General features: G+C 39.8%; 2 protein-coding genes across 2 annotated transcripts in view; one reads left to right on the top strand and one right to left on the bottom strand.

Moving 5' to 3' along the window:
• The window catches only part of LOC124142069 (anaphase-promoting complex subunit 4-like), a 183,436-nt gene that overhangs the window by 81,521 nt on the left and 78,824 nt on the right, over window positions 1–23,091 (top strand). The window lies entirely within an intron of this gene.
• Window positions 582–22,874, bottom strand: LOC124142044. The gene is made up of 3 exons (XM_046510294.2): window positions 22,235–22,874; window positions 5,113–5,626; window positions 582–4,439 (listed from the first exon to the last, which is right to left on the bottom strand). The coding sequence occupies exons 1-3, from the start codon at window positions 22,295–22,297 to the stop codon at window positions 4,264–4,266; spliced, it is 753 nt and encodes a 250-aa protein (XP_046366250.1). The 5' UTR covers window positions 22,298–22,874; the 3' UTR covers window positions 582–4,263.

Here is a 23,091-nt window from a genome sequence, read left to right as displayed (position 1 = left end):
CATCCATCTTCCAATCCTTTCTTCCTTCCTTCCTTCCATGTTCCCATCCCCCCTTCCATGCATCCAGCCAGCCATCCAGCCTCCCTCCCATCCGAGTCACCAAGCTTGAATTACTTTTACTAGCTCGGCTAACCAGAATGAATTTTTTTAAAGTATATTCAGGGTTCGGACTTGTGGCCAAGCTCACAGACTGACATCCACCCACCCTTCCATATCTCCATCCTCAGATCTTTCCATTGTCCATCCTTCCTTTCTTCAATCTCCCCATCCTTCCTTCCTTTCCATCTTCCCTTCCTTTTCATCTTCCCTCCACCTATCCATCTATCTACCCATCCTCCCACCTATCCTCCCATCCTTCCATTGACCCCGCCACCGATTTTCCCATCCCTTCCTCCAACCATCCTCCCATCCTTCCCCACTCCCACCTTCCCACCCATCTACTGACCCTCTGTACTAGGAGGGTATGACTAGCTCCCCCCCCGTCCCCCTCCTTCATCCAGTATACCCAATAGTAGTCAAATCCAAACACTATCAGCATGATAACCACTGATTTATTCAGCACAATAATAACAAAAATAAAGTGATTTTTAAGATTTTTATTTCATTTGATTTATTTCTGTGTAATCATTGTTCTCTCACCTGTAAAATCATGCTATGTACATGACTATCATTATGCCATTTACAATTTAATATCAGGGACATGGCGACGACTACCTGTGATTTAATCGTCCTCAAAGTTGAGTGGTTGAGTCACATTTACCCTCACCACCTCAACTGTCACCTCACCAAGGTCAACACGGTGAAAATGGACAAAAAACGAGAAAGTAAATTTGAGTAACTGGTTGATTTTTTTCTGCTAATTCTAAATCGGGATGCAGGTGAGTTTGTTCGCCATGTCCGTCTGTATTTGATACAGCTGAGTGAAGCGTCTCCACACAATCCATGCAACCGATTTCCACATGTTCTGTACATACAATTGAAGCATGCTGTAATGCCAGTGGTTCTATTCCAATCATGGAATATTTGTTTCTAAATTCTTTCACCCTTTTGGAATGGAAATATACACTAAGGTGAAGTCTAAAAAAATGATACTTCATTTTTACTGAGGAATATGAATTGATGCTATTTAATTATGATTTGAAGAAGCATTTTTATTAGCCACTTTTATTTTTGGTTAAAGTATACTACTCAAAAGAAGTTAAGGATCACCCGATTCTTTCATAATGGTAAAGTTAATCTGTCATGACATGAGAGATTAACTATAGTAATATGAAAGAATCAGGTGATCCTTAACTTCTTTTTAGTAGTATACATCTGAGATTTTTAATTGCAATTCTAAATGAAGTTTTATTAAAAAATATGATTTTCAAATCAGACTATAGTTTCAATCCTTTGAAATATAATCTAGCTGTATAAAACATTATAAAAGTAGTATAAATGTAAACATACCTAAAACATTTGATCCCTCTTGATGACAATTTGAAGTGTGTACAATCAATACCGTATCCTACCTAAGGCAATAGATCTCTGTGTATGGCAGTTTGAATATATTGCTCAAAAGAAGTTAAGGAACACTGATTAACTATAGTTACATGAAAAAAACGAGTTTCATACCATGACATGTTAACTGTAGTAATTTGAAAGAATTGCGTGTTCTTGAACTTTTTTTAGTCCGTGATGGATTAACTATAGTAATGGTAAGAATCAGGTCTTCTTTAATTTCTTTTGAGTCGATGGCAGATTAACTATGGTAATATGAAAGAATCGGTGTTCCTTAACTTCTTTCGAGTTGTACATATTGCATCATACACGAGCATACGTACTGATCATTCTGTAGGGGGTTTTGGATGTGTAGTATTAAATACACAGGGTGAATTGAATTTGTATATCAGGGTGGGAAGAAATTCAGACCCTGTTGAATGGCCTGTTATGGGTATCTGTTATCAACAAGGCATAACTGTGCTGTCAGGATCTAACCACTTGTGTCGGCGGTTATCTTCGTAATACTTGAGGTTGAAATGGGTTGTGCCTCGTGTACATAACTTAAAGTAGTATAGAGCACTTTGTAGGGGTTGAGTTGCATCAAACTATTCCCATTAATGTTACTTACTTGGAGAGATGTTTAAATGTATATAGGTTTTTATTTCTAATAGTTTGTGGAGGGGAGTAAAGGGATTTGTTTGTTCAGTGATTGTAAATAATCATACACGACATTCGGGCATAATGAAATGAAGTTTTCTTTCAATGTATTTGAGAGTCTAGAATTACAAGTGGTATGGGATACTGGCCTTGAAAGTATGTGATGAATAAATCATGTATAAAGATGTTGGCATGGTATTACCGTATTCGACATAATAAGCGGTCAGGGCGCTCTCAAAATTAGAAATAGTGGGCTCTTATTAGAATAATATCTTGGTGAAAAATACAGAGTTGAAAGATAAATTTTGTGGTTTATGCTGACAGCCTGAAATGTTAATGTACGACAAATATAACTTTTTCAGAATTTAATTGCCATTAATTTAGGGTGCATATAACACACAAGTGTGTATTATACCCGCATAAATAAACTTGTGTACATTGATCAATCGGAAGGCCAATATATTAGCAAGTATCCCCATGGGCGCTTATTAGAGCGGGGCGCTTATTACGTTGAATACGGTAATCGAGTTTTGACTAATTGTATTCAAGACGATCATCTATGAAAGTATCATTGTGTGTTCATGATAATGTTATAACTAGGAGAGGACTATTGACATCATTTTGACATAGGGAGTTATGCTTCTAAGCATAGAACAGATAATAAAGTTTATATATATACACGTGGTTAATAATGTACATGTTACTTAAGCTGTCCCTTTCTCAGGATGAATTTTTAATTCAGTTGATTTTAGATCAGTTCGATCAGGTTTGGTATAATTCATCATTGACAATTTTAACTTGACAATTATGTTGGGAAATAGCAAATAGAGTAAAGGGACACATTGATGGGGAATTGATATAAATTAGCACCAATCAGTTGAAACACATTTATTTCAAGTTCAGGCCTTGACATACGAAATCGATCACAATCACGGCACTTGACATCAAAAGCGGACACATACAAATCTGTCAGTGTGGTGTGTTATTAATTACTCATTGTTCATTTAATGTTACATAATTGTTAGGAAGAGAATTTATGGATGTGAACTTCTTTACTAGGAGTTGATGTCCATAAATTCTCTTCCTCGTGTACCACTTCTAAATGCCTTTCAAAGACTTTATATAATTGACTCATTTTCTTGATTTTATTATTGTTGTTTATCTTGTAATCCGAATATTGGATGTAGCTTGGTTTATGATGAATGCTTTGATGACAACCGTTTCATTTGGTTTTCGAAATATTTCAGAGTTCCTTGTTTCCTCACATTACTATCTTGCTGAATGTGGCTAAACAACTGACAAACAAAATGACGTTTCATTCACACAAACACACATCACAATACGCTGAAGACTGGACATGCTCTCCACGACATACAATACACAAATCAACACACTGATTCTTATAAATTAATACTGTGTACAACAAGGATTTGGCATTAGGCCACAAATATGACAAAAAGCAGTCTTTTTCTCAAATCTGCAATATTTAAAGCTAAATTAGTCCACATAAAATTCTTGGAACACATTTGACTCCGTTAATAGCAGCCTTGAAATCAGCAACATTCAATGAATTTCCAATCAAAGTCCAGACATGTCACATAAGTCTCACCTTCGACTTCATTCTCGACAACTCACGATGAACAATCTTGCATAGACGTTGAAAGTTAAAGGCACTGTGTCTTTAGTATAGAGAACAGGGTGCATGGCTTTAAACCAGTGAATCCTTTTATCAGTCATATGATTCTGTTTTTGAAGATTGTGAAAGGTGAGCTTCATGTTCTTCAGGAACGTTTGTTCCAGGTTCACAATTGGTTGAACAGTCTGGTGTCAGGTAAGAATTAAAACTTGTTGAATTGCCTGAAGCAGTTTGCTTCGTTTTCCTCGGCATTTGTTCTTTTTCCACTGCTATTCAAGCAAGTAGTTACTTGACATTAATCATCCTGTGTGTAAATGCCACTTGGATGGTGGTCATTATTCATAAATGCTTGTGGTTGGCGTAGACTGTGGAAGATTTGAAGGCGGCATAGCTGTGGTTTTATAAATAGCGACCAGAAATTGTCCATCTTTTACAGATTCAGGTCTTAAAATGGCAGCGTGATTTGTAAACACAGTTGGAATGTAGGTTCACCAGTAGTAAGCTTTTCCATCCTTAGTCTTCTCCAGGAAAAACTTTTTGATGAACTTTTTTCTCCAAGATTTGTGTTGTAATAATGTCTTAAAGTTTGGTGGCAGTGTTGCCAGTTCGGGCTTTCCAAGGTATGCTGACGAAAACTTACTGTCCATATTGGTGCAGTTGGAATCTGGAACAAAATAATCGTGTATGGTAAATAAATTTATCATCTCAAAAGTCTGGTGAGATCAAACAATTATGTCAGAGGAGATATCACTACAATAAATTGCATCACAATGCCTTACAGACCATTGTGGGGGCGGTGGGGTAGCCTAGTGGTTAAAGCGTTTGCCCATCACGCCTAAGGCCAAGTTTGATTCCCCAAATGGGTACAATGTGTAAAGCCCATTTCTAGTGTCCCCCACTGTGATATTGTTGGAATATTGCTAAAAGTGGCGTAAAACAACTCTCACTCACTACAGACCATTGGTTACCATGACGTCACAATCATATGAAATCAGTAATGTCTGCCTGCACCACTGAAGCTTGTTAGCTCTACTTTTTATGCTTAGGACACTGGTTATATCTGTTTACAAAGTGAGCAAGTTGGAAATCTCGTAGTTTGAATTCTTTATTGACTTGTGTTGATATATTTGAAATCAAAAGGCACTCGGGTGAGTCTATTTGTAGATGATATTTCAGGAAACTTTTGAGTAAACTGGGTTAGATATTCAAGGTATTGTGTAGAAAGAAGAATCAATATCCACATTCTAATGAGTTCAGTTGTTTATACATTTAATTTAATAAGTCATATAATTAATCATCTTATTGATATGGATTTTGAAATTCTATAAATACTTTACCTGGTGACTCCCAGAATTCCACAGTGATTAGGCTATGCCCAGCAATCCAATCTTTTGATTGGTGGAAATGGTTACAGTCCCATAATGCAACATGACCTTTTGGCCGATTCAGCTTCTTCGTGTATGTTATCACTCGAAGAATACCCTGTTTCCCCCAGAAATTCTTCTTTGTATCAATAGGGTCCATTTGGTGTAATTTTGACACAGTTGGGTATCCATATTTATCTGCCATGAAAGGTCCGTATGCTATTGGGTGGTATATATACTGCAAGCCATCTTTACCCGGGACACTATCCGTTCCAAATTTGGATAATCGGATGATACTTTTCCCAAGGGAATGAACTCCGCTGACTTTGTTGAGAGCGTAGGACAGACGTAAGGCACTTGTGTCGTGTAGAAGAAGATTGCTGTGGGTTCCGATCATTGTCAATAAATGATGATTGTGGAGGCGGCCCCCAAAATTCCAGTATCCCGGATAATTGGCTTGAAGTTTTGCGAAAGGTGGAAGTGGAATCTGGAAAAAAAAGAGAAAAGTTGCATAAATATAAGCTGGGAGTCATTAGAGTATTTGATCAAGAGTGATAAACTGTTTAATGATGATATTTCGTATCTGTTTCAGTCTGTATGATTTCTTGCCTGTGGGGTTCCATTAAGACCCAACCACCTATGCTTTTTGTAAGGCGACTAACACGATTGGGTGGTCAGGCTCGCTGACTTGGTTGATGCATGTCATCTTATCCCAATTGTAGATCAATGCCCATGATGTCAATCACTGCATTGTCTGGTCCAAACTCGATTATTTACAGACCGCCGTCATATAGCTGGAATGTTGCTGAGTACAGCAATAAACAACAAACAAACAATCAAAGCCCTATTAGCATCCTCATTTATCTCACACGCAGTGATATAACTAAAATGCTGTTAAAAACAGAGTTAAACCAAACACTAACTCACTCATGGATTATAATTAACATAGGGACGGTTGTTTTGACCTTTAACTTCAAATAATACATCATTGTGTGCCATGCTTGAAGAGGATTACGTTTGTTTTGTTGCTTATCCTCTAATTAATTCATATCATGCTTGTGTTCGTACCGCATGTCTCTCCAGAGAACAGTGGATGCATTTATAACAGTACTGCAAGTCATGATTGGAATGTTTGTCCCACACGACTTGTAGCAATATTGATATAGCTCATAATAATCTTATCGGAAATCCGATTTTTCTGGGGCTTTATTGAATAAGACGTTTGGGGATATTCGTCATACAAGTCTTCAGTCTCATGAAAATTTAATGAGTCAGCGTTTGATAACTGTTATCTTGACAAGTATGCCGACTCCCACTGTGTACGAGATTAAGACAACTATGGTTAAAGAAATTCTTTAACCCCTGCGCAGTAAAATATTTCAAAAAATTGATTTGAAAAAACACATATAAATAAGATGTTGTTATGGAGAGAAAAGGATCTGCTTTCATATGAATACCTACAGTTGTAGGTTTGTGAAAGTTTCAAGGAATTGTGACCTAAAACTGACCTCTACCTTGTACTAGAGGAAGTTAAGGGTTAAGGAGGACCGAGCTGTCTATCTTGGCATGTCCACGTGTACCACATACTGGCAAAGGCCATGGGAATCGTGGGATAGGTCATGTGACATATTACTGTGTCAGTCGCAACGAAGACACAATCCTTCAACAGTTAAGAAAACACAAGAACATCAAATACAAACTTCTTTTACAACAAATTCTACATAATTCACATTTTAACCTCAGGGGCCTTGGGTGAACTGTGTTTTTGAGGGGAAACTGCTCGACAGTGATATACCATTAAGCGTAGGGGGGATTACTCAAACAACATTCATCACAAACATTTCAACTTTCGTGAACTATTTTTTTTCTTATTTCTAAGTATGAGCAACCCCTGTTCCCAAATGTTGATCAACATATGCATGAAAAAGTTGAGGATGGAATTTTTTATTCTATTGTATCTTCAGTCCGTAAAGGAATTCTTCCCTTGAAAGGTTTCGTGTAAGGAAATGGAAATGGTTGTCCTGCGCCATGTCTGTGGAATTCATATTTATTTGGTATTTTTTTTACTAAAAGCCTAGGCAAGTCTAGATCAAACTAACAAAGTCTAGTTTGCTTGATTGAAAACAGTAGAAGAGGAAATGTTCTTTCGAAGAAAAAAAAGTATAATTATTTTAAAGAAATGTTTTCGTTGACTAAGTGTTAGTCTATGGAAATGAATTCCTAGTTAATTCACACACTTTTACTATTGAAATCAAGTTTCTCGGCCGTCAGTAACTAGCCATTAAATCCCTTCGTTTCATCCTTGTTCTCGTATATTTGCACATGTCTGAGAGTAGGTCTGCCATTGACCCCAGGGGGACAGATCAAGGTACACTTATGTTGATAAGTAGATGGCTCGGGGAATGATACCATTGAAGCTGGTCAAACCTGACATTGACAGGGGGCTGATCTATATACCTTGAAAGGATATATCTCAGCTCCACACTCCAACCAACCAACACATGCCATAAAACACAAGGACAGAACTGAAACCGGATGCATTTCTAATTTTGACATCTCGGGAAATTGTTGAAGTGGACACTCCGAGTGGTTGTGCAAATTGTGTGTATAATGACCACCCCTCAGGCCTGCGGTCCAATGTACACCTGCGGTCAAGGGAGATATAGACCATTATGCCTGGCTGACCACCGGTTAAATTCAGTGGTATCATAGATTGACTGCAAACATGTTTTGTGGATGAAGAGTTTCAACAGCTACTTACAAGCTATCCATATCTCAGTGTCACTCACGCTTCATCCCTTTGAGGTATTTTCAAGTGGGATTCATACACTGTAGAGAAAGCGTGAGAGCCATCGAGGTTCCTCTTCATCAGTGATTAATGTCATGGCATGGTTTTCTTTGGTTTAACTACACCACCACAACAATAGGGCTCTCAGCTTTGGATAAATATTTTAGCTGATCCTTTTGATTAAGTGGTGTCGACTTAGTCAGTATTTGAAATTGCTTTCTTTTGTGAGGATTATTAACTTAAGTGACAAGTGTTTAGATTAAAAACTGTGCAACTGTGATTACTTTTGAAAAGGTGTTTGTAATTGTAATGATGAAAAAATATTGAATAAATTTGGAAGAGATTTCACATGTTCTTTGTAATATTTGACAAAGAATGCCAGATAAGAAACAGTTCAAACAAGGCTTTCAGTTTTTGACACACTTGACTTAAATGCTAATTTTGGAATCAGAATGAATAAAAGATGGGAGAGTGACAATCCTTTCTACAAAGGAGACCATTTCAAAAGACAAATGTTGTCAAATTGTCTAGTTACTGATTGAAGTTGACGTAAGCACAAAGCTTTGACGAAGTAAAGAGGAGTCGTCCGAATACATGAATATATTTACTGTTGTACAAGGGAGCGCTGTGTGTTGAGATTGTCAGAGAGACACATGAGCTGTATGGCGGAGGAAGGTGGACACATGCCGCTGTGATATGACGTCCCCTCCAGCTACAGGGTCTGTCACAGAAGTGTCACGCGGGATCACACGGGATGACTCATCCAAAATACTCCCATGAAACTTAATAACTAACTGCCGACCATAACAATCACACATCAAAACTTTCATAAAATACCAGAACCCCGAAAAACAATTTTTTTAAATACCTCTCACCAAGGGTTTTAACTGGATTAAAAAAAATAAAAAAATTTATCACCAAGGGACTAACATGACAATCATGTATCAAAACTTTCATCAAATACCAGTACCCCAAAAATATTTTTTTTAAAACAAACTAATACAACAGATTGTAACTGGTTTAATAAAATATTTTCATAGCAAAGGCACTATTATGTTTTGGAGTTATTTTAATTAACATCAGAATTTAATATTTTATGTAAAATATCTTTTAATAACCAAAATATTATTAGCAGCTATCTTTTCAGCCTCATTGCCAGCTTTGAACAGTGCATGCTTCTTTGTTAATATGCTGTGAGTTTTTGCAAGGAAAATGCCACAAAACTATCTGTTTTTTGTTACATAAATATTGCCAGCATATTCTATTATGAAAAGATGTTTACTGCATAAACATTCTTTATTGGACCAAATACCCTGTTCGCTTGGCTGGGAACCTGAGAAAGTTGAAGTGATATTTTCACTCACTATCTTTTTATTGGCGATCAATGGACATAATATTTTGAAAAATTAATCTCTCGTGACTTGACAAATGAAACCATGAGAGAATATATTTTGCCAGCATGCATGACATTGTTGGTTTACCCTGCACATTGCTTGTGTTTTCATAGAATCAGCACTCTTGTTTACTTTGCAATTGTGTACTGTTAAAGATTAACACACTGTCTGACAATGCACTCACCCTTTATCAGGATAATAGAACATTTATGTTATGCTTGAAATCAAGACTTGAACACAGTGTGTGACAGATGGCGCCTAGAGAGGCTTAGACATATACCTAGCAGCACCAGCCTACAAAAAATAATTTTCCATCAATTATTTTCTGGTCGTGTGAATAGGAGACAGAAAACTACGGACACCTTGACCTCTTGTCGGCACCAACAAAAACTCCCATAATGCCCCAGGCTATCTCGTATCGTGGGGGATTGGACAAAATCTGGGCATGGCCGATTCAAGAGTTGGGTTCTATGCGAGGTGAGACAACCTTCGACCTGGGTTAGGGAGGTATGTTATCAAGGGATACCATGTTGACAGGCTTTATCCTGTCCATAACAGAATAGGCGGAGCACCCCTTGGGTATGGACTTTGGAAGAATTGTAATTAAATTCCTTGGTAACTCTGGTCTTGTTGCTGGTGTTATGTGGGGATTATCTGTGTTTGATCTGATCGAAATGTTGGGACAATGTTATAAATCTGTGTCTGGACGGGGTCATTAGCATGTGATTACAAGTCGCGGGACGGAAATCAATTCAGAATATCTTGGATTGGTGTGACATTTAAATCTGCCCTCATCAGTCATGAAGTGAGAAAAAAAAAAGATTTTAATATGTATTGAACAAGGACATTTTTTTAAAAAGCAAATAATATATATTGTACTGAATTTAGATTTGTAGAATTGCGTAGACAGCTGTATGAAAAGTTTTTGATACAGAATCTTTGAAAATTGTTGAGTTCAATTTTTAGATTGAAAATGTTTTGCAAAAAAATAAATATTAAGAAATATATTTTGTTGAAATTTTATTTTAAAACAGTTCTCAAGGCTCCATTTCTGAAAATTCAAAGACATGTGTGCTGAACCTATTTCTTCTGTTGCCAAAGTTCAAATTCACCCGTGTGTGAAAAGAAATAGAAAGCTATTTGAAAACATGCACCAAAGGCGGAGATGGTTAATTGCTGGGGCTACATGCTTGATGTGATGTAGATCATGCTGGTATGTAGTCGGCCCACCAGGGCCTGTGTCAGTGTCGACTCGCCTCAACAGGAGGTCAGGAAGTTGGGTACAGTTGCAACTAAAATTGGCCGTCCACGTGACTTTGCCTCCTGGGATATTATTTGCATTATTTCCCGGTCGATATGAGATGTTTATGCAAGTAATGTTTAAATTTAAACCCTCACAGACAAAAATTCAATGACATCCATATAAATGGAATATTTCTTTCATAAGCTGAATGATCTGTTGATATCTGATGCATGAAAAGGAGTTGGATGTTTTGTGTGAAATAATCAAATATATTTAAATTCGAATATTTATGTTGTCAATATCATCTTAACATCAAATTCATTCATGCTTTGAATTTTATATTACTGTGTCTTTTGTAGGGGGTTTAGACGTCGCAGTTGGCTGAAGAATTTTATGGTTTGGTTAGATGAATGATACGATGAAATGCTGTCTTGATGTTTATTGCTGTGAGAAGTCTGGGTCAAATTTCCATGTCAAATGTTTTTGTGAGTTCGTATTGTACTCGAGCACTGTTGATGTTTACTTGTAAACATGGCCGTTTGCCATGTCATACCGTAATGTATCACAAAGGTCAGAAGTACGCGAAACTGAAACGGTAAAGGATCGTAGACACGTTGTGTTTTGGTTCATGGCTATGTACTCCCTTACAGCATTAGATTGGGGCTTTAAGCAAATGTGGAACTTTATTATTCAAATATAATTTGAGAAACAGCAGTTATGAATATAACATGGGGTTGATGTGTTATGAAACTTGCATAAGAGGTAAAATTATTGAAAAATGTTATGAAAACGGTTCGTATGAACTTGATAAATTATTTCATGTGATGAAGATGGTGTGAATGGGATGGTGGTGGGAAGGGGAGGGTTGTTAGGGGCTCTACGGTAGAGCAAACGACGGGGGGACGCATGCCTCTCATTCACGAGGGTGACTAGGAGGCACGTCGAAAAACATTGATTGTTTGACGAGGACGAGACACACTTTGATGTCACATGACTAGAATTTGTCATTGTGTTTCGTTACGACAGATGGTGCACCTTGTTTGTTGCACTGCAGCCGCAGCAGCAGCAGCAGCAGTGGTAGCAGCGTCATCAACCAGAATACACATTGAAACAAAAGATGCTTGTATTCATTTGATTAAATATCAAGAAGCCATGGCATTGGCATAGGTTTTATATGGGATGATTACTTTACAAGTCTGAAAGGCTGAGATACTCTCGATTTGTCTTTAGGTCATACTGGTGAATTAAAGGTTCCTTTGGTAAAGAATAGAAAATGACATATCTTTGTTTTCAGTCATTTTGTTTTTATTTATGCTTGGAGCATCTGATTCATTGTCTGTGGAAACCTGCTTGTATGCTTGGAGTGTCTGATTCATTGTCTGTGGAAAGCCTCTATTTATATATGCTTGGAGTGTCTGATTCATTGTCTGTGGAAAGCCTCTATTTATATATGCTTTGGGTGTCTGATTCATTGTCTGTGGAAAGCCTCTATTTATATATGCTTTGGGTGTCTGATTCATTGTCTGTGGAAAGCCTCTATTTATATATGCTTTGAGTGTCTGATTCATTGTCTGTGGAAAGCCTCTATTTATATATGCTTTGGGTGTCTGATTCATTGTCTGTGGAAAGCCTCTATTTATATATGCTTTGGGTGTCTGATTCATTGTCTGTGGAAAGCCTCTATTTATATATGCTTTGAGTGTCTGATTTGTTGTCTGTAGAAACCCTGCATGTATGCTTGGTGTGTCTGATTTATTGTGTATACCCTCTATGCTTGGAGCATCTGATTCAGTGTCTGTGGAAACCTCTATATATGCAGGGAGTGTCTGATTCAGTGTCTGTGGAAACCTCTATATATGCAGGGAGCATCTGATTCAGTGTCTGTGGAAACCTCTATATATGCAGGGAGTGTCTGATTCAGTGTCTGTGGAAACCTCTATATATGCAGGGAGTGTCTGATTCAGTGTCTGTGGAAACCTCTATATATGCAGGGAGTGTCTGATTCAGTGTCAAACCTCAGCATGGCCACTCGTCCCAGTTTGATCGTTCCCATAGGTCAATCATTAGCATTTCGTAATCCACAGCTCTGCATTAAGTACCTGCAATTATCCCTGCTGAGCAATTTGCAACCAGAAAACAATTTTGACCTATCATTATAAGCCAAACTGGCCCATAAATTGTGCTCTGAATTTTGTATGTCCTTGTAGTTTATGTGTTTGTGTTCAGTAATGAAGGTGGCCAGACTGTGGAGGGACCCACAGAATATTCCTTCCACTTAGCCTGTGCTAAACCTGTGCTTAACCTGTGCTAAACCTGTGCTTAACCTATGCTAAACCTGTGCTTAACCTGTGCTTAACCTGTGCTAAACCTGTGCTAAACCTGTGCTTAACCTGTGCTAAACCTGCGAACAAGAGGAACTCTCTGGAAATAGTTTTTTGAAGCATTTTCAGCAAACTCAACAAAACAAACATCAGGGACCCTGTATAAACACTCCTTCCTTTACATTATTGATATCTTTTGTTGTTTTCTTTTAACAACAATAATTTACTGATTATTATTGAAATGCCATGATATATTTTAAGTCCCAAATCCTGCCTCGGGGTATAGCTTGACAGGGTCATTATATCATGACTGAAGATGGCTACAAACCTCATCAGTCTAAAACTGTTGTTACTGATCGATCACCTGAAGATGTTTATGACGTATGGAATAGATAGATAAACGAATGGACAGCTTATGAAGTATTTATGGAGCCTAGAGGGGACACACAGTTTACTGTTAATTCAAACAGGTTATCAATCATTACCCTCCTGAAAGAGTTAATGTAACAGGTTTTTTAACCAGGTCCATGATGTATCTTACATGTCAAATTCCTATCAATGTCAGGGGTATAAATGGCGGGAAGATATTCATTTGAAAATCAAATAATATAGTTCAGATTTGTATTGGGGCTTGTACTTTTTGACATCTGAAGTTATGTTTTTTACAGTAAAATACTCAATTATGGTAAGGTTCTGTACCTGGTTTGATGTGACTGAATTAATTATCATTTAACAAGGTAAAGAATCCAGATGTTATGACATGTGATAGCTTAACAACAAAAGGCCATTTACTGGAAAATAGGGAAACACACCTTCCACTTGTGTATATTAGGTACCTAACACCTCCATGTCACATGATGGTGGAAGCTTTGTTGTCCGTGTAGGATGGACACCTAAGTGGGTCTGTGTTTATTGTGCCATTGTTGTTGATATTGTCAATGGAGGGGTAGGGGCTGTATTTAGTTAATGGAAAAACAGGGATCTTGGCTGTGGGCCAACTATTCACATATCCCATTGTCCCTAAGTAGTGACTGTAGGCTAAACAAACCAAGATTATTTTATTTATTTTTTTTACAATCTCTTTATCAGATCTTTTGTACTTCTTAAGTTTGTTGTTTGTTATGTAATGGTACTCAGCAATATTCCAGCTATATGACAGCAGCCTGTAACTAATCGTGTCTGAACCAGATTGTCCAGGGATTGATATTATGAGCAACAATCCATCGGGTTACGATGACATACAATCCCCTAAGTCTGACCATCCCATCGGGCGGTCGGGTAGCCTAGTGGTTAAAGCGTTCGCTCGTCACCCCGAAGACCCGGGCTCGATTCCCGACATGGGTACAATGTGTGAAGCCCATTTCTGGTGTCCCCCGCCGTGATATTGCTGGAATATTGCTAAAAGCGGCGTAAAACCATACTCACTCACTCACTCACTGACCATCCCATCCATTAAGTGGTCTCTTGCGACCAGCGTAGATTGCTGGGGAACAATTCTATCCTGGACTCCCCACTGGGATTGACTTGTTCAGAACGCTGCTCACGTGATATGTTTCAGACATGATGTGATTTATAAATTTGATATATGATTATTCAGTGGATAATTCAGTTTACGATTTTCGTAATCGTCAATAGGAACCTTGCTTTCCCAAAAGCTCAAACTAAGTGGCTAAAAAGGGATCATTTATGTTATGATTGTGGCAACATTGATAAATATATTTGAACTTTGCAATGGTCAGCGAGATGATTTCATTCCTGCTTTCAAGACCCCAGAATCTGGAATTGACTCAAGATCACAAGGCAATCATGTCACTACGACTGTCGTACTTGCATGGGGCAGTGGGGTAGTATAGTGGGTAAAGCGTTTGCTCATCAAACCGAAGTCCCGGCTTTAATTCCCCTCATGGATACAATCTGTGAAGCCCATTTCTGGTGTCCCTCACCGTGATATTGCTGAAATATTGCTAAAAGCGGTGTAAAATCATGCTCATTTGTACTTGCACAGCCATGCCATAAGTCCCGTGCACTTAAGGTGTTAAGGTTTAGTCATATAGGGATGTCTAATATTTTTCAATGTCACTATTAAAAATCGTTATTCTTTTCATTAGCGTAGACATGTCATAGCCCTAGTCCTAAGAAGGCTTTGTGAATCGGGGCCCCCGAAGTCTAAGCCTTCACTCAGGGGGTGACAGGAAGTTGAGTCCGGTCGACTAGTAGTTTACTGTGAGAAAGTCTTGTGTCATCACTGGGGTCTTAACACATTGCAGTGGTGTTTGAGAAGGCTGTGTGCCTGGGATTGGGCTGGAATTGACGGTGTGGAGCAGTTTGGTGTGGAAGCTTACGGTACACGACTACTCCGCTAATGCCGGTCTCATTATGTTTCACACCATGTCGTCAATATTTGACTTTTTTATTAGCCCCTAGATTGGGCAATGTCTTTGTTCTCCCACCATGTTTTGTTGTCTCACCTTTGTGCTCAAACATTTGATGTATTTCTGGCAGATTTTCCTGGGTTTGAAATAAGCTTGTAACATTCAGAAAGAGCTAAATTCGACGAAAATACCGCTTACTGTCAATTTTGGTTTGAAATGGGTCACAATTGTTGGCTTCAAATAGAATTCTTTGGTATGGAATTAGATTTTGCTGCATGTACCTCTTCATATGCATGATTCATTGTTAAAAGATTTATGCAAGATTGATTATTTTGTCGTTGAAGTCTTGCATAAAGAATTCAATTAAAGATCTCTGAAACACCATAATCACCAACTGCTGTGTCCCACAGGAAATTAGCTGTCAGGGTGGGGGGATGGGGGGGGGGGGGGGGGGGGGGGAAGAGGAGGTTCTCTGGGAGCTTGTGCTATTCTAATGATGGGATAGAAGTGACATGATTCTCGGACTAATGAGGAATTAATAGGAGGGATTAAGGATGATCCAGTTACATTCAGAAGTAGAGATAACGCAGAGTTTGCCTAAAGGATTGGGATTAGAAGATTGGAGTGATATGTCCAGCAGATGTGCGACACTGGTCAGAACGGTGGACAGTGTAATCGTGACTGTCTCTTGTTACTGTGGGTAATTACAGGAAAAGGTCATCGTGATTTATGCTCAATTGAACACTGCTTTGTGTCAGGGAGACGACTTGTATAGACCCATGGAGAATGTGACGGGGATGCTCCCTGGGGAAGAGACAGGGATTGTTGTGTTGCGGAGGGATGACAGGATGGGGTGGAATATGGGGCAGGGATGTTCCCACAGGGACAGAGAGGGTCAGAGGTGAATGGGAAGGTGACCAAGATGAGCTATTGGGGCTGAAAAGGGCAGATCTCTTCTTGTCTGGGAGCAGAAAGGCAAAGTGTGGCCTGGTTGATGGGGATTATCTGTAATGAATGAGTTAAAGATGTGAGCTCTGGCCATCCCACCCTCACCTATCCATTCAGCTATTTTTCTTGGTGTGTCTATTGTGTATTGTGTAAGCTGAAGTTGCTATCTGTCACCAACACCCCTCTGTCTCTCTCCACGCACGTCTCTGTCCATCACCTGTCCCCGTCACCCAACTCCTCTGTCCTTTATCCACCCCGATTGAGCCCTCACCTAAACCTATTTAAACACATCTCTCTGGGATCCCTTCCCCCCCCAACACACACACACACACCCTTTCCTGTCCACCTTACTCTTGTCCCAACTCACCCCCTCAAAGTCACCACTCACCCACCCCAATCTAGCCCTCACCCAAACCTATTTAAACACATCTCTCTGGGCTCCCTCCCCCCCCCCCCCCCCCCCCCCCCCCACACACACACACACACCCTTTCCTGTCCCCACCACCTTACTCTTGTCCCAACCCACCCCTCAAAGTCACCACTCACCCACCCCAATCTAGCCCTCACCCAAACCTATTTCAACACATCTCTCTGCCCTCCCTCTCTACCCCCCTCCCTCCAACCTTTCCCTCCCCTCCCCCCACCCTTTCCTGTCCCTTCCACCTTACTCTTGTCCTCACTCACCCCCTCAAGTCACCACTCATCAACCCCTATCTATCCCCCACTCTTCCTTATCTGTCCCCCACCCACCCCTCTCTGTCCAGCAGCTATTGTTCCTGGCCATCACCAGTGCTACTGTCCCCCACCCACCCCTCTCTGTCCCCCACCCACCCCTCTCTGGCCCCCATCCACCCCTCTCTGTCCCCCATCCACCCCTCTCTGGCCCCTACCCCTCTCTGTCCAGCAGCTATGGTTCTTGGTCATCACCAGTGCTACTGTCCCCCACCCACCCCTCTCTGTCCCCCACCCACCCCTCTCTGTCCCCCATCCACCCCTCTCTGGCCCCTACCCCTCTCTGTCCAGCAGCTATGGTTCTTGGTCATCACCGGTGCTATTGTCCCCTTTCAGAGGTGCCCTGTATTGTGTAGGCCAAGTGCTGGACTTCCGCAATTGGATCTCACAAGTGTTACATTCAGGGGATACAACACCCACAGTCGGATATTGCATCGTAAACCTTCCCTTGTGAGAATTTGATGTGGAACTTATTACCGTAGTTAGCCCCTTTGGAGAAGGAGGGGTTTTATCATTGGACCAATTATATAACATTTATGGCATTTCTGACTTTGAAGTCATCCTATCTCTGTACCTGTCTCCTGACAATGGTGTGGACTCCCTCTTTAGTTGTCTTGTCTAAAGAGGTTTATTCTTAACTTATAAATTGACTCTTAAAGTATTAAAGTTCCATTTTTCAGGATTATATTACTATCAGTAATGACCAGGATGGTGCGCCATCTTTTGTGTGGTTTGTGATAGGGTCTATGTAATGTATGATAATCTATTTATTTATTAGTATGATAATGACAGTTTAAGTATTGTCCTAATAACAAGCAACACCTGGCCCTTTAAAGTTCAATACAGTCTTATCAGCTAACAGCTGTTTCCACAAGTGGTGAAGAAAAACCACATGATTTTAAGCCAGGTTCTCTGATTTATTAAAATTGAATTTTCTTTTCTTATCACCAGGTTAAACAGATGAAATGATTAAGTTTAAAAATCTATTTGTGGAACAAATATGTCGTTATTGTGTGATTATGCTAATAGGGTCACAGTTATAGAAACTCAACCGTGTTCTTGCATAAGTTTAGTGAATCATTGCACTATCAAAGCATGAGATTGAAAACACACCTGATACTAACGAGTCTTTGTTCCCATGTAAATAACATTGATTACTAATCACAGCGTGTCACTGAAACGTAATTGTTTCTCCTTTGTCATCTCAATTAATCTCAGGTAGGCGTACATGTTACGTTGACTTACATTCAGTATAGAAACAGGTGATCGCCTTTCTGTATTGCTAGGTGCGGAGAATTAGGTGTGTAGTCATTTCCCCTGTCCAGGTTAATTAGATTTTTGAAAACATCATGGTGGGGCTGGTCTTGTATCTGGTTGTAAAGTATGTTCAGCAATTAGCAAACAATATCCTAATGTGTTGGGGAAAATGTACACAAGCTGCTCTGAGAAGGGGAACAGCAATTTACACCTCCATGACCTGTAGCCACGGCAACAATTTACTACTTAGATGTTATTATATACCATTGAAAAGGTTAGCTGGTAATTCACAGCTTTGGTGGACCACTCTGTATGTGGTCTCGGTGGCGATTTATGGAATATAGCACGCTTGTAGAGTCTTTGTAAGAATGACACTAGTTTGATTTATTTTGGGTAAATTTCGGTTTGGGCTTTCACAGTTGTAGCTGTCAGTGAGCACGTTGGGGTAATTTGAGTCAGCTTATGATGGAATACAATATGCTAGACCAATTGTCTGACAGTTTTACCTGTTCATCTGGCTATTTCTTAAGTGGTCACAGAAAATAATTGTTTCATGTTTACATACATACTCCTGGACCCTCTCCCTCCCTCCCTCCCTCCCACCCTGTCTGTCTGTCTGTCTGATTGTCTGTCTGTCTGTCTGTCTGTCTCTCTCTCTCTGTCTCTCTCTCTCTCTCTCTCTCTCTCTTAGATTCCGGGGTAGAACCCATGCTTGCCGTAAAAGGTGACTATGCTTGTCCTAAAAGGCGACTTACAGGATCGGGTGGTCAGGCTCCCTGACTTGGTTGATGCATGTCATCGATCCCAATTGCGTGGATCGATGCTCATGATATCAACCACTGGATAGTCTGGTCCAGCCTCGATTATTTACAGACCGCCGTCATATAGCTGGAACATTGCTGAGTGCGGCGTTAAACAACTAACCAACCAACCAACCAACTCTCTCTGTGATATTTATGTACTCTATCTCTCACAGATATGTATTGGATGGAAGGGACATAGTTGGAGAATTAAATGTGTTGAATACTGCCAACATTACAATATGTGTATACACACAACTCTATGAAATCAGATGACACTGCAGAGTCAAATGTCACCAGATTTGAAACAAGATGGAACACATGATCGAATATTAAATATGTTTGTACAGTTTCAAAAGACAGATGAGTTGACCTGGATGTTTCTATAAACTACTATGACAAATGTGAATGCATTGCTACCAGCAGTTAAGCGTGAGTGAGACTCTCCATTGTGACGGTTCGGGGTCTTTCATTCAACCAGCCTCCCAATTTGGACTAGGTATACAAACTGGAACAAACCCAAGTTCAGATAGTGCTTTGCGCTTGTGATTTATAGGACCGACTTTCTGTCTGTGACCACTAGCTGTGTGCTGGCACGGTAGCGAACAAAACCACGATCTCGCACATAAACTGTTACCCTTCGGGATTCCATTGTGGCCATTGCACAATGAATGCACAGAGTGAAAGCAGTATGGTATGGGCGACTTAAGCCACGCTTGACTACCTTCTTGCACGAGCCAAACGTAAAACATGATCGCGAGACGCAAACCATGCTGTATATTACGTAAACTCCGGGTCATGTCCTGTCATACTGCCACCCCATATATATTTGATCAACACACACATCACTTCACTATCTGCCCTACATGAATATAAAGGAGAGATAAGAAAGGAAGAAATATGCTTGCAATTTTGAGTAGCATTCACAAAACCAGTAGCACTCTACTGAATTCAAACTGATGCACCACGTTGGCAGTTAGGCATACTGGGTGAAGTAACGCCCAGTCGCTTATTGGTGAGATCGAAAATCTCTTTATGAAAGCTTCGCCAATACTATATAGCCATTCTTGTAGTGTCCCGAGGTTTCGTGTACCCATCGTTACGTTCAGACGATGACATGACACGTTTGGTATTGTCACAGTGAATAACTGCCGTACCGGCCTATGTGATAAACAAGCACGTTGAACTATCAGCTCATATCGGTTACACATGCGTATATGCCAGCTTCCCACCTATTTTCGCTAAGAAGAGGCTGTGATTGTTGGAGAGATAGATAATGCTCAACAGGATCTTGTTCTAAACTTATGACTGCCTTTTGTTGTAGCCCTGCGATAATAAAAGCTTATTGAGTTTCACGCACAGACACTTTCCGACGTAGACAGTGACTCGGCCCGGTGTCATCCTGCCTCTAAGACAGCAGGATATAGAGGTGGTATAAAAACCATTCCCCACTCTCTGGGTACAAATATTGTTAAAATCTTCGGGTTTATGTGATTAGATGAATTACGGGGTTTTTTGTGAGAGGCTTTTGTTGGTCTGGCATTCAAGTTAATGGTGATAGGTATTGATGCGTTTTACAGTTCCAGCGACGTGTTTGGATGAATGGTAAGAGTCTGGTGAAATATATTAATGTGTTTTTGAATTGGTAATTATAGCTTTGTTTGAAGTTCCTGAAAATATATTGGTTTTTACTGAAGTATATTGATGCGATTTCAAACTGACGCTTATATTGGTCAAAATGGGGTGCCATAATTTCTTTCCCAAAGAGTGTATTTGTATCCAAATTGAGCCTATTTCAAAAACACAATTTATTTTTGCAGTCAAGGATATCAATTTCGCCAAAAATATAATGGAAAGTTTTAAACAGTGCATTGTATTGTTGATTGGCTTTGAAATGTCTGCTTTGGATAAATTAGCATAAATAATTCGGCGGAGCAACAATTACTCATCTCAATCACCTCGGATGTTTTATTCATGTAATTAGTGAGTCAATGATGAATAAAAGTCATTGTGAATTTGGACGTGTTTGGTTTAGTTTGGTGTGAACAAGAGCACATTTTGCCAATGGAGTTATTCCCCAGGTTAAAGTATTGATTTTCTTTGTCTGAGAATCCAGTGCCAGTGATGATGCTACTATTGCCATGACACCGAATGTCTGTATTTGAAATATTCCATCATGTGATTACCTTTTCTCTAAATGATTTATAAACCTGATCTGATATTATTAAGTAGTGTGGTGAACATTAGTTATGTTTAAAATGTTTTTCTGCAAAATGAAGCTGGATTTGTCTACTTTGTCAAGCTCTGAATTGCAGTTCTTTGTTCGAATATTGAATAACTTTTAAGAAAGTGACATTGAATATATTTGTCATTGAAGCACCTCAGGTCATGGATCTGTTTTCTCTTCTTTTAATTCTTGAATAGTCAGGTCCCAAGGCATTTAGTTGGTGTGCTCAAACAAATGATTCATCTTCATCACTTGAGGCTAAGAATTTAGTATCTTTTTAAACTCTAATCAGCATGTTTGATCTTTGAACAATGTTTAATTGGATTAGAACCAGTGACACCCGATGACAATAAGACATGGCTGTGTGTGACCCTGCTCTCTTGTTTCAAAGTCTGGAGATGGTCCATGCAACGTTATACTGCCTTGAGGCCCTGACTTAGAGCTGGAGATGGTAGCTACTTATTGTTCAGGCTATTATCATTAGGGATAACCGTGTCAATGCTCACCTGTCTTACTCGTTACAGGTAAATACAGGTAGATACAGTTTCCCTTCCTCTCATGGTGATGAAGTAGATGTTTGATGTAATTAAACTTTCTAGACTGATTGGATTTCATATCTACATACAGCTGTTCATTTTAAACCCTGGATAAAGTTTGAATATTTTTTTAACTTTTAGAAGTATTGGTTTACATTATGTAAGTAACTTAAGAATTTAATGCAAAAATGAAAGTCATAATTTTCATATGAATGATATGATGCAGTCTTCTTAAGGTAGTTGCTACATTAAAAAACTTCACTGTAATTTTAAAATTTTGCATTTTACCTGAGACATATTGGAGTGGTGTCCGACAAAGGCTGATAGTAAATTTTGTAGAGTCTGTAATAGTTTCTAAAGTTTTCTTTGTAAAGTTTTAAAAGCTTTGCAGCTTTAAAACCTAAAATTCTGCAGATGCGCTCAAAGAGAACGATGAATGAAGGTTGCACAAGTTGAAATGAAATTTGAATTCCTTACCGGTTCAGTGCTTGCTTGAAGCACACCAAGGATGAGGAGATGAAGTAGAATGTATTCCAACATGATGATAGTGTGGTCTAGATGTACATTGAGTTACCGTGAGTTTGACCAGTGTGTGTCGGAGTCGACAGCTAGTCCATATGACTGAGAGTGGAGCGGCACGTGGGTGACACCACACGACCACTGAAGCTGAACTGTTGATGAGGCCACTCGCCAATCACTCCCGGCTTGTCACACCCCTTCCCAGCCACAGCCAGTCTTTGTCCAACAGCCTCAGGGCACAGATAAGGTCCTGCTTCTTCAATCAATGTCGGGACAGTGTGATAGTCGGCGTATCACCAAGATTAGCCTCTCGAGAGGGCTGCAAACCAGGTAGATGAGAGGTCAGAGCTGCAGTCTGCTTGTGGATGATAGGGGTGGCCGTGGGACACTGTGTGCCAGATATGTTGACCAAGTTTTCCGGCAGCTTTGAGAGGAGGATCAGGTCTGCAAGTTCACGTCTGCTGACTGGTAGTTCACGTCTGCTGGCTGCTAGTGCACATGGTGGTGCACTGGGATGCAACCGGGGTTTGTACAGTGTCTGCACACACACAACCCACAGCTTCGTGAATGAGACCTTTCGTTATGCAAACTTACAGGCCCTAAGCTTTCGGTCAGGTCAGCCAATAGGGTGATAGCGTTGTGGAAGGGGCGGAGTTTCATGGTTGGGGACTGTGTGCTTTGGGAGCAGAACCGTGCCAGTATCGTAGTCGACAATAAAAACGCTAGCCACCCAAAGTTGGCGTGTGCCAACCAAACTCGAATAGAGGTGATATCCCACATATGGGTCTGAACACACGCTTAGGTTTTAACAGTGT

Source organism: Haliotis rufescens, unplaced genomic scaffold (assembly GCF_023055435.1).
Source record: "Haliotis rufescens isolate VD_foot unplaced genomic scaffold, xgHalRufe1.0.p SCAF_81, whole genome shotgun sequence".
Taxonomy (NCBI): Eukaryota; Metazoa; Mollusca; class Gastropoda; order Lepetellida; family Haliotidae; genus Haliotis; species Haliotis rufescens.
The sequence above is the reverse complement of the archived record's forward strand: the minus strand, read 5'-3'. Positions and strand labels throughout refer to the sequence as shown.